The sequence below is a fragment of the Erpetoichthys calabaricus genome, chromosome 17 (assembly GCF_900747795.2).
Source record: "Erpetoichthys calabaricus chromosome 17, fErpCal1.3, whole genome shotgun sequence".
In the NCBI taxonomy this organism is placed as follows: Eukaryota; Metazoa; Chordata; class Cladistia; order Polypteriformes; family Polypteridae; genus Erpetoichthys; species Erpetoichthys calabaricus.
In genome coordinates, this window is record NC_041410.2 from 32,584,798 (window position 1) to 32,597,903 (window position 13,106).

At 38.7% G+C, this 13,106-nt stretch overlaps 1 protein-coding gene across 1 annotated transcript in view; it reads right to left on the reverse strand.

The window, feature by feature from the left end:
- Positions 1–2,991: 2,991 nt before the first annotated feature.
- The window catches only part of bcl3 (BCL3 transcription coactivator), a 101,273-nt gene continuing 91,158 nt past the window's right edge, over positions 2,992–13,106 (reverse strand). The window contains exons 6-9 of the mRNA XM_028822996.2: positions 11,171–11,248; positions 10,429–10,596; positions 6,186–6,330; positions 2,992–6,083 (exon numbers count right to left, since the gene is read on the reverse strand). Coding sequence (XP_028678829.1) covers positions 5,536–6,083; positions 6,186–6,330; positions 10,429–10,596; positions 11,171–11,248 — 939 coding nt within the window. The 3' untranslated portion in view covers positions 2,992–5,535. The remainder of the gene's footprint in view (positions 6,084–6,185; positions 6,331–10,428; positions 10,597–11,170; positions 11,249–13,106) is intronic.

Here is a 13,106-nt window from a genome sequence, read left to right on the forward strand (position 1 = left end):
TAAAAATGCAATTTAAGATGCAGCAAGAAGTGATAGAATAGGGAAGAGACAAGAGCAGGCTGGTATTCAGCAGGAATGCCCAGCAAAAGAAAGAGGAGAGGACTGGATCTGCATAAAGATAAGCTATTAATTATTGATTGTAACAATTCATTGCTGTCTTAAAAACTATAGGGACAGTTTTAGCTACAGGAACGTTCATAACTTTGTTAAATATTGTTAAATATTTTATTTCTGAAACAGGTAACATATCCTGGTTCCAAATGTTCCACTCCTTGCTTCTCTTCTAAAGCAAACAGAAAGTCTGTTACAAGGATTATATACTGTTCTTTGTGCCCTGTTATGGTATTTGTTTGTGGGACTGTAGGCCAGCATTAAAATTTAGAAAGCAAAATGTCATTCTCTTCACTCTTCTTTAATCATTATGTTGGATGGTGTAAGAGTGGGGGTGTCAGTAGTCTCTGTGACGATCACTCAAGAGGAGTGCACCCTCTTCAGCTCAAGGCTCCTTGCCCTGAGGCGCTGCTCCCAACTACTTGCCTCCGATCTGTTGCAGAGGGGTTGGGGTGTGTGTGTGCGTGGATTGCTTGCGCTCACCCTCTCTCTCTCTTTCTCTTTCTTTCTCTCATCTGCCACACAGGATCATTATATTGGCTTACTGTACAGTATGTACATGATTATGTCCTAAAATGTATTGGCTACTCTGTCTGTCATTGACTGCCTTGCATTAAACGGTCCCTGCTCTATGACACAGAACTGACAATAGATAAATTATTACTATTCATAATAATTAATCTCATCTCTAAGATGACGTATTCTAGTACAGAACTGTGGGTGGGCCAGAACCATAAACTTCTTCTTATGATTGTCATTTCTTCATTATGTGTCTATTTAGTAGATGCATTTCTAGATAAGAGTGTACCCAAGTGCATCTATTAGTCAGACATTGCTCTGTAACTATAGTACAGAGCAATAAGTAATAAGCCCTTAAATCTCCCACTGATGCCTTTACCCAAGGCAATTTATGAAAAAACAAGATACAAGTAATATACTTAAAGACTTGAGACGACATGGCAAAATTAAAAGGTGAATGAAAAAAACAGTAGACATATAAGTTTAGTACTATAGTGGAGATCAGGACTAAATGACAAACTAGCAGAAAATGAAGACACACACACATGCCAAAATTAGTTGAGGGTCTGACAGAGACAAAAGAAGCTTTTTAGATACCCAGAGCAGAGATGAGTAGTAGACATTTAAGCACTCCAAATGTTCTTGTAAAGATGTGGATCTTCAAGAGATGTCTTAATCAGCAGATGGAGAGCAGTGTGGGTGACCTGGTGAGCTGGTTCCATAGTATAAAAGCACCATATCTTAGTTCATCTCTACAATGAAATGCAGTAAAGAATGTATACAGAGAGGAATGGACATTCAAGGAGAAGCAAATAGAAAGACCAAACATTGGAAGCAGTGAGAAGCAGAACTGTGTAGGACCCTGCAGTTTAGGATAAGCCTTTTGTAGTAGTAATGGGAAGCTAATGGAGAGTATAACATTAGAGAACAATTAACACTAAGGTCCCTGAATTAATTCTTCTATTTTCAATATAATCTGAGTGTTTAAAATCATTTCAAAGATGCTCATTTCTTTATATTTGAACAGGCTTCTTCAGTTCAAAATGTAATTTTAAATTAGTTTTTCAATTACAAATTCCTTTGTGTTGTATAGCACTTATATTGAACTTGTTTTTAAGTATACCATATAAAAATACTGTTATTGCTAATTTGGTTTATATTTGTTAAACGTAAAAGAAGATCTCAATTTTATGTAGCACCCTTCAATAGTGAACAGAGCCCACCAATTAATGTAATGACATGTATTTAGAATATGGGAGGAAGCCCACACGAACAGGGGGAGAGCCTACCAACCAAAAATAGAAGTTTATAAGAAGTTTGTAATTCTGAAAATGTTATTATTGCAGGACCGACATCCTCTAGTGGGCCCTATGCTCATTGCCCAGCACTGTGGAGCTCAATTGGCATTTGCCATAGAATACCAGAATTGGCAAGTCCACCACTGGCTCCATGTGCTTTTCACAGGTGAGAGCAGGTTCACCCTGAGCACATGTGACAGACATGAAAGGGTCTAGAGGAGCTGTGGAGAATGTTATGCTGCCGGTAACATCCTTTAGTATGACCGGTTTGGTGGTGGGTCAGGGATGGTCTGGGGAGGCATATCCATGGAGGGACCGCACAGACCTCTCCAGGCTAGACAACAGCACCTGGACTGCCATTAGGTATCGGGATTAAATCCTTGGACCCATTGTCAGACCCTATGCTGGTCCATTGGCTCCTGGGTTCCTTCTGGTGCACGACAATGCCTCATGTGGCGAGAGTATGCAGGTAGTTCCTGGAGGATGAAGGAATTGATACCATTGACTGCCCCCCCCACTTGCCTGACCTAAATCCAATAGAACACCTCTGGGACATTATGTTTCAGTCCATCCAATGCTGCCAGGTTGCACCTCATGCAGTCCAGGAGCTCAGTGATGCCCTGGTCAAGATCTGGAAGGAGATCTCCCAGGACACTATTCGTTGTCTCATTAGGAGCATGTCCAGCCCCCCCGACATTGTCAGGTATGCATACAAGCACATGGGGGACATATAAACTACTGAGTACGATTCTGAGTTCCTGCAATGAAGTTTCGGCAAAATGGACTAGCCTGCCGCATCATTTGTTCACTTTGATTTTCGGGGTGTCTTTGAATTCAGCCCTCTGTAGGTTTATAATTTTCATTTCCATCAAACGATGTGGCATCCTTTCGTTCTTAACATATTACCCAGTCCATATCAGTAGAGATATCCAGCAGGATTTTTTTTCCATTGAGTTTTCAAAGTTTTCATGTGTTTTCAAAGTGTTCCATTAATTTTTTTGAGCAGTTTATTATGATGAACAGAACAGAAGGTGACTACTTTCTTAAAAAAATTATAAAAATATTTATTTTATTTAATTACTAAATTTACAAAGAATATAGAAAAATAATTTACATTCAACATTTTAACAAAGAGTAACAACAGGTCCAGCTAAAATTCATAGCCAGTGCTAATATGTGTAAAATTATAAATCCAGTGGTCAGTCTTGACAAAGCCCAGTCCATCCTGCCCATGTCATGCATTCATACATAAATGAAGAATCACTGTTGTACATTACTCCAACAAAACAGTTCATAGAGACTTGGGTTGTCAACATGCTCCAATAAAGACCCCGACCACAAGCATGTCTACAATAAATACATGATGCCATAAGGAAAGATCTCTGAGGAGACAGTCATCCTTAGGACTTAATACTAATGCTCATGGTTAGCACAGTAGAGATCAGGGTGCTGGACTTGTGTCTTAATTAGATAATGCTCTGTTTAAAATGTGATTCTCTTAATGAGTGTATGGAGAACTGAGTTTTAGTTTTATATTTTAAGGTTGCTTTCCAATGGCCACAAAACCCATTAAAAAGAATTCTGTAAACCTTCTGTAAACCTGTATATTTATCTACATTACTTTACAAGTCAGGAAAAAAAAACTCGAATGGAATGGTCTGTCCATTCCATCAGACACTTATACAACATACACACTCATTAATATCAGGTGAAGTAGTTTTATCAATTAACCTTCCACATTCATCTTGGAGATGTGACCCAGAAAAAAACCCATGCAAATATGGGAGGAATAAGCAAACTCCAAATGGATAGCTCCTGGTAATGGGATTTGAAATCACAATTATTATGTTGCTCTTTACTACATCCTGAACCCAATGGAGTTCAAGGCCTTAGATGACCCCTCAATCCAAAAAAACATATTTATTCCTACACTCCCAGATCAATCGTATTGTACCAGTGCAGTACCAATTCATATTTTATAATTATCCACAAATATCTTGGAAATGTATGAGGAAACCGGGAACCCAAAGACAATGCATGTGAAGAGGAGAAAAAGGAGCAAACTACACATAGAAAGTGCCTGGAGTCAGAATTTGAAATCAGGAAATGGAACTGAACTAAGGATTATGGCATTATGAGGTAGTAACATTATCCTATTACCCCAGTGCATTACTGCTAAAACCGGACAACAAATCAGTCCCTCACAATCATTATACAGGGCCAACTGAGGGTATGTGCACACCATTTTCCTAAATCCATCTTTCAGACTCGCTTATCCTGTGTAAGGTTGTGGAGAAAATGAAGCCTATTTCAGTAAGCACTGGGCACAAGGTAAGAACAATCCATGGACAGGGCACAGAATGACCACACTCACAAATACACATTGGGGCCAATTTAGCATCACCAATCCATCAACCCTGCATGTTTTTGGACTATGATGGGAAACACTCCCTGCTTGCAAGGAACACCCAGGACTTGATCCCCGGTCTCCTTGATGGAAGGCAGCAGTGTTACCACTGTGCCACCTCCTTAAAGAACAAAGCATTTTAAACTCTGCTTCCCACTCCCTCATAATGAAAAGATATTTTATAAATGCTTCAGAATTTATTTTACTGACTCTTTAGACAGGTGATTCCCCAGTCCTGTTCTTTAATCCCAGATTATGCTATAGTCTGTTCCAGTCTGCTGGAAAGGCAAGAAGGGTGCTATAAAAATAATCAATAAAGAAGGCAGCACTGCCTATCTTGGATTGAAATTATTAATAGTTTAACTCAGTGTGTAGAATTTTGATCAGATGACGCAGTGAAAATACAGGTAGAGTCAGATGGCTGTTATGGAATGCCACCTCAGATGCAAATACAAAACAATTCTTATAGTACTTAAGTGCCATTTACCATTGTATTTTAAAAGAAAGGTTAAAATTGCCTTCCCATGAAAAACAGTGATGCATTTGATACAAAAAAGCTACAAAACAAGTTTTATGCTTATGAAGCCATGTGGCTTCTCAAACCTGGCAGAAGCACCCAATTCACAACAGCCATACAAGGAAATTGTAAAATCCCCTGCTACTGTTTCTAAGAAGCCAAAGCACAGTTTCATTTCTCTTCAAAACAAACCGACCTCTGCTCCCTCTCTGAGCCCCTCTGTAGTCTTCAAATTTGGGCTTGGCTAAGTGGGACGCTGAATTCTTTAAGTGCTTTGAATGGCCAGAATCCTCTAGAAGTCAAATAACTCCGAAGCCTCTGATTTAAAGGAGCTCTGGGTCATTTAGAATTCCTCTGAAAGGAAGTCATTAAGTCTTGATTAACAGTTCTGCAGAAGATAGGGTGGAGTTACCCTTCCATCTCACCTTAGATGATTTCATTTTATTTAACTTCATGTCTAATCTGAACTGGCTGGTCACCAAGCTGAGGCTAAGTTGCATGGCCTGTTTTAGCATTTGCACTTGTGCACCATGACAGTTGACACTGCCTCACTCTGTTGGACTCTTCTTCGTCATCAGTGAAAAAAAAGAATATATTAGGCTGCAAGACCAGTCAACAAATGTGGGGGCAGGTGGCACAGATGCTATGAAATGGTGCTTCACTAGAACTTCCTGTTTCACATGTCATGTTTCACCTTTGCTCCCACTGCTGATGCTTATGGTAGAAATATCAGACTGACTGCTGCTCTGACTCAAAGGTCTGTCCTTTTCAGATTGAGGTGAGGTTCCCTGCTTATCACTGGAGGCTTGAGAGTACTTGTGAGGAATTTGTGAATATAAAGGATTCTGTGTTTGGGAAGAGTGGACAAAGTAGGTTTGGTCTCCAGGAGGCAAGGGGATGAATGCAGGAGGATGACAGATGTAGGGATGCTTGCCACACATAGGATCAAGGGTCTGTGTGTACAGGAGGTTGCTGAAACTTGTGTCAGAGTAGAATAAATTTTCACTTGAAAAAGGTGGAGACTGAGCCCAGTGCGATGAAGGTATTGCTGAAATACTTTGAGGAGAATAGTCCATTTCTATAGGCGATAACCTCTGAATCTGAGAGTGTCTGTCATTGGATTGGCTAGTAGGGGCTTGTTGTGGTGAAGAGACTAATGTAGGAGCCAGTTGATGGTGTGAAGGTATTGAGGAATGCCGGGATGCAGTCTCAAATGGTTGGTTGGAGTTACCTGTTTTCCACAGACAAAAAAGGTGGGATTTAATTTTCAGAATGTAATTTAATCTTCCTAATTTTGTTTGACTGGTCACACCCTCAGGGTGTTTCTGCTTACCATTTGTATGCGTTGGATCCTGGGACTGCATGGGAGTACTGGGGTTGTTGGGACTGTTGCATGGTGTTGATGGATCCGGAGCAGCCTCTGGAACTTTGACATTACTGGCATTGCGGATTCCCTTTCCCCTTAGCACATCAATTACCTAAGACAGAAAAATAATAGTGCAATCAAGAAAACAGAAGGAGGTGAGAGTAACTAAATATAAAACTGAAAGGAAGGGCACAAGCAGAAAGAGGTTAACAGAACAAAATAGATAATATTGGGATTGGATAGGAGGCTGAAATATATGAGGTTACAGAATATAAGGAGACAAAGGAGTCTGAGGAAATAAATCTACATGAAAATGTGGACAAGACTGAGGAAAATTAGCAAAATAATAAGAATGAAAGAAAGACCGCGGGAATCTTGCTGAGGAAGAATAAAAAAGGGGTAATGAGCAAAATGAGGATGTGGACAGAAATAAACTTTTACAGTGAAAATACGGTAGTGGCAAAGGAAAGAAGCAAAATGAGAATATATGAGAGGTCTTGGGAGAATTAGGAGTCTGTCGGCATCTAAGTATGTGAGAATGTGTAAGAGCCTTAGAGAAGAAAGTGTAATGAGAACGTGGAGGTACTGTACATGATAGTAACTAATTGAGCAGCGTGGTTCAGCCTGGTGCAATGTGGCAGATGTAATAATGTCTGAATATATCCAGAACATCTAGGCTATACTACAGAGCCATCTGAGAGTAAATAAGAACATGTCAGAATGTGAGGTTATATACCAAAGCTTGAAAATGGAACAGTCTGAGGGAATTTATCAGAGAGAATGAGAATGTGGAGAAGATTAAAGTCATCTGGCAGATGAAGAATTTGAAGGAACCTAAGAGTGTGGAGCAAAGTGATAATGTGAAAGCACATGTAAGAATCTAGCTGGATGAGAATGCAGAGGAGCATGAGCAAACCAAGCAAAGTGTGAAAATGGCAGAAATTGAAAGGAGCCTAGTAGAGTGAGAATACAGAGATGCAGGAGACAATTTAGAACAATGAACATGTGGAAGATCCTTCAAAGTAAATTGAGAACCAGGAGAATTTAGCAGATGGGACCAGAATTCCAGCAGAGTGAGAAGATAGTAGAGCAAGGAGGGAGTGTGATAAATCCTGAGAGAATCCAGCAGAGTGGTCATGTAGAGCTGCTTGATGATATGCAGTATTATAGTTAGAATGTGGAAAAGCTCGCTAATTAGCTCAACAACTTTATTAGCAAAAATCCTGACTTGACAAGAGCTGTGGGGTCTATTTCATTACTAACAGGAGATTCTGCTCTCAGAGGCTTACTGTTCAGTCTTGAGATAAACGGATTTAGAGTTTTCTGCAAATATAACTTCTCTTCATAAATTAAGATTTCTTCCTACCAAAATATTGCAGTTTGAACATTTTTGACAATTTGTCTTGCACAGCTTTTTAATCCAATCCCAAAGAGGTTTATAAAAGTTGTGTCTTATTCCAGGCATGTACTAAATGAAATCTTTTGGTTGGAAAGACCTACAGACAGGCTCAACAAACAATAAAGAAATTACATAAACTTATAAAGAGTATACACACACTGTGACAACCTTCAGAGCTGAAAATGAGCTCCGATGTATACCTTGGGGCACTGGCAGTAGGAACTGAATTCATGAAAACTTGTGAGATGCTTATCCACCAGATTTATTACTGATAAGAATGGAATATAACTTTAAATTAAGCGAGTTTTCATGAAGATATCTTTCCATACTACATTTTAGGATCCATAAAGAAAATCAATACATTTACTTTATGTATTTAAATCCAACATTGCTCATTTTCTATTCAGTCCATTTGGAGTTACTATCTATTTTTTATATGCTCATTTAATTCATGCCATATTATTCAGCAAATTAACTTTGCTGTTGTCTATTTTTTATTATTTGTATTTGCTTATTTGGCAGAACAGATATTATTCAAGGCTCCACTTCATTTTGTTGAACCTTACTCTACACATAATCATAACAGTAACCTTGTGAAAAAATGTCTTAAAACTGAATTCTTTTCGTTCAATTACTTAACCAGTTTAAATAAAAAAAAATGCTGAAATATTTTTTATGACTGAGGGAGACAATTTAATTGAATCATGTATCTAGAGATTATAGCAGTGACACAGCCTGGGTGACAAACCTCTAAGTGTGTGGATGGTTAACTACACCAAAATTACACCCTATAATCATTAACCATTCATCCATTTTGTGAACCTGCTTATCCACTTCAGGGTTGGGAGGAATTTCAGACTCTCCTGACCAACAGCAGTAGAAGACACACTACTGGAACTGGCTGAAGTTGAGGCTCACTCAAATGCACATAAAAGCACTCCAACATTTGTCCTGATTAGAGTGACTAATTAAACTGACAGCCTGCTTTAAGACTGTGTGAGGAAGCCAGAATCCCCAAAGTTCTTTCATAACCTCCAATTAAAGACTTTTTAAAAAATCATTGAATAATTTATACAGGGTAATGTTACTGTATTCCTAGAATGTGACTTAAAGAAGTTATTTTCTTTAAATAAAATCTATTTCAGTGTATTGTAGTTCTTTTTGTTTAAGTTGGAATTAATACAGGTAGCTTAACTTAAATGTATCATAAACCAATTAAGTTTAAAATTAATTAAAATTAGGTATAAAAAACAACAACTACCAAACAAACCAACACATCTAGCATGTCCATCACTGTTTCCAGTGTCATGCTCACAGAATAGAAATGCTGAAAATCCAGAGGAAGAGAAAGTTAATCTTAGTTAAATGTTTATAACTCTTCAAGTATACACTGGATTCCACTTACAATGCAAACTAAATGCTAAACAATCTGGAGGCTTGCAGACCCCTTAACAGAGACTATGCTCTGGAAAACAAACTACACAAGACAATAGACCAGAATCTCAAAGAGATGCTGACCTGTGTGGCTGCTGCTGACAGTGAAAACTTTGAGACAAGTGTCTTAATATATACTAGAATGATCCAAATCTAACTGGAATATGGAAAGAACAGAAGCGTTGACGACCAGGCAGCCTGAAATACATGGGACACAAAGTCTATGACTGCTGAATCCCAGTAACAGTAAATTAAAATTAAATAGGCAAGTTCAGTTATCGGATGCACTCTGGACCCCCTGGAGGTCAATGGAATAGGAGAGAGGTAAAACAAAACATTATAATACTCTTGTACAGTGCCTTACTGCAACTGGGACTGATAAGTTAGAAGTTTTCTTTTATTTTAAATTTACTGCCTTTTTAGTTGTTCTGGTATGTGTTCAGACCATAGTGTGTGTGAGTGTGTGTGTGTAGATATATATATTTATCTATGTATGTATTTAAATAGCTTCTGTAAAAAGCCAAATTTACCCCTGGGGACAAATAAAGATCTATCTATCTATCTATCTATCTATCTATCTATCTATCTATCTATCTATCTATCTATCTATCTATCTATCTATCTATCTATCGTCACACACATGCGCATGGGGTGCAGCTGAAGGGCTCACAAAGGGATAATTCCGTGCTGGTCCAGGGGGTGGCAGAGTGCACTGATCCTTCCTCTGCTTCATCAGCAGACCAACAACAGGAAATTTCACCTGGTCTTGATGATGTCACTTCCGGTTCCTGTGCCGAGGACATCACTTCCCCTGTCTGTCTTTAAAACTGCCATGTTTGCCTGTTATTTGGTTCTGTTGTTCGACTGAAGTCTGTTGAGACTGATTGTTCATGGAACCAAACCTTCATCTTTGGAAGCCTAATTCAAGTATACAGGCAGCTGCCTCCACGCCTCTTTCTGTATCTGTCTAATCCTTTCACACTATCTATCTATCTGTGCAGATGTCGACACTTTATACTGGTATAAACTTGATGTGACAGAAAATATCTGTTGGGATTCCTTTTTTTTTATTTCAATCTTGCAAAGACAGAATGTGAAAAAAAAACTTATGAGAATCGAGCAGAATAATAATAAACAAGGATGTGAAAGAAAGGAGCAAAGAGAGAATGTGAAGTAACTTGAGGGTTTGAGCACTAGGAATATGTCCAGGCAAAAGAAAATGTTACGTGATGAAAAAACGGAACAGCCTGAGGCAATTCCCATAATAAGAACTGAATGGATTATGATGCAACGAAGAAAAGACAGCGGCAGATAGAATGTGCAAAAGCCTGAAGAGGCCACAGATAATGTAGCTTGAGAGACTTTATTGTCCCCTACTTTTTTGTTCTTAGCCACCATTACAGGTGTATCATTGTGGTAGTTCTTGATGCTGCTGTCAGCTCCATTTTTCAGTAGTATCCTAGTGATTTCCAGAAGGCCTCTCCCACATGCAGAATGCAGTGCTGTGTTGCCCGAATATGTTTGCGTGTTCACATTGGAGCCACTCTGAAAAATGTTAAAAGAAAGCAGTTGCAGAAATGCTCACAGCAGTGAGCATTAAATCAATAGTGTTGTCAGTTGCCATTACAGGCGGGATCAACATTTAATTAACAAAACCTAAAGTAGCAGATTTTTTTAAATTATGTGCCATACATTTCAAGCAAACTTCATCACATTGTAGAAAGACAAAGAAATGGTCTCATTTGGTCAGTATGGTGCTGAGATTATTTTACAGTCATATTGACTTTGCAGTACTACCTTTAAACAAATACTGCTGTACATTCAATTCTCTGTTTTAAATTCTGGTTTGACGTTAGGATGTTTAAAGACGGTTTGATTCAAGTGTTGCTTACATTTTACTTTGTTATCTTATGTTTCTTTGTGTTTGATTTTGGTTTTCTTTACCAGTTCCCTTGTGATGGTTCTTGCCATAAAAGGTGCTATATAAAGTTTAACAGTATATATCAAAGCCTAATTAAACTGGTGCCCAGCCAGGTACTGTTGGGCAGCACTTCAAACCGTCAGTCCACCTCAACTCATTTACTAGATAACACAACACAGGATGCAAAACAGCACTCACTTCAATTAACAGCTTCACCGTGTCAGTGTTGTTATTTTCCACTGCATGAATCAGAGGACTGCGACCACTTTTAATATCCTGCAAGACAAAAAAAACATAAAAGATGCTATCAGACTAGGAAGTTACAAGTTCAAAATGAACTAAAATTCCATCATTTCACAACTTGTATTACAAGAGTCACCTACAGTATTTGCAAACAATTATTTTTTGTTTTATATAATGCTTTCAATTGTTCACAGTGAATTACAATTGTTAATGATAGTCATATTTAAATTTAAGAATGAACCAAATGTAAAATGTAAACAAATGGCACAAGTACAAGTGTGCTTACGGGCTTGATTCATTTGTGTGAAGCAAGGACAAACAAAGATGGTGCACCAGTCCATCACAAGGCACATTTGGCTGACCCAGCCAGTTTAGAGTCAGAAATTAACTAAACCTGCCATCTCTGGGGTGTAGGAGGCAGCTGGAGTACCTGGAGAAAGCCCACTTGGATATGAATAGGGAGCAGCACTGGCTGCAATGGTTTATTCAATTAAAATCAGGGTTGAAAGTCCTAGAAACTGAAGCCTACAAAGACAGAATCAAACTAATAAGACTGAATTGTATATTTGTATAATCATTTTCTTTAGTTTCTCAAAAAACATGGGCAGAGAAGAAGGTAAACCTAAAGGAACAAACTCAAGGCAACAAATGAGAAGATTACCCTGTGGGGTAATTTAGTGAGTATTTAAATGGGGAACAAAAATGATTCCATATGAGAGCAAGTCGACCCGATACAAAAGGCATCCTAGACCAGAATCAGCCTGTATTATTGGTGTTATAATGATATTTGAATCATTTAACAGACAGTGGCGTAGCTAGTGGGGGCAAGGGGGGACATATGTCCCCGGGCGCAGCATCCAGGGGGCGCCAAATTTATGTTCCCCATTGCATTTTGGCAAACAGGAGGGGGCGCAAAATCTTCAGTTGTCCCCGGGTGCTGAAAACCCTAGCTACGCCTCTGTTAACAGATGAGACAAACTTAACATGACTTCTTCATGCAGTGTTATTACGATCATTATGGCAGCCAAAAACAAAGCTTTGACCTTACACAAAAAAGAAAGAGAAGCAGGGGGAAAGATACAGTATACAGGCTGCTCTTAACTGCCTAGTTTAATAGTTAAAATGTCCCTACCTGTTCCAAATTAACTGGGCTTCCCTCTTTCACCAATTTTTAGGCCTCACTTCTGGCCACAAGAAATCTTACTAACACTGAACAAACTGCTCCCATTTTATTCCATTCAAACAAAACTGTATTACAAGCCATATATTCATCTTGTGGCTTAGATCAAACTGGCTAAAATAGTAAGGTCTTATATGTGATACTCTTCCATGGCAGCACTTGCCATCACTTTGTTTTGGATCAGCTAACCATTTTAAGTTTAAATACCAATATACTTTCTCAGCAGCCTTTCCATATTTCACTTGGCTGTTCCATTTCTGTTGTTTAAAAATAAGAAACAGAAGCCAGCCTCAAATAAAATACACATGGGAAACATACAATATGATAGCTGCTCACTTCTGATAGAGATATGCAATCATTCCATAAGCTTGTTTCCCTTCTTCCCAAACCAATCATAAACTACTTTTTAACCCTGCATGCCCACAACCATTCTGCCTCTGAGAAGCTTACTCCATGAGTCAACACCAGTCAAGCAGTAGATATGTTCCTCTCTCATGTGAATTAATGTTCTTGGTACTCTATAATAATATTAATTCTTTGCATTTATATACCGCTTTCTCACTACTCAAAGTGCTCAGCAATTGCAGGTTAAGGGCATTGCTCAAGGGCCCAACAGAGCAGAGTCCCTATTGGCATTTTACGGGATTCGAACCGGCAACTTTCCAATTGCCAGTGTAGATCCCTAGCCTCAGAGCCACCACTCCGCCTATA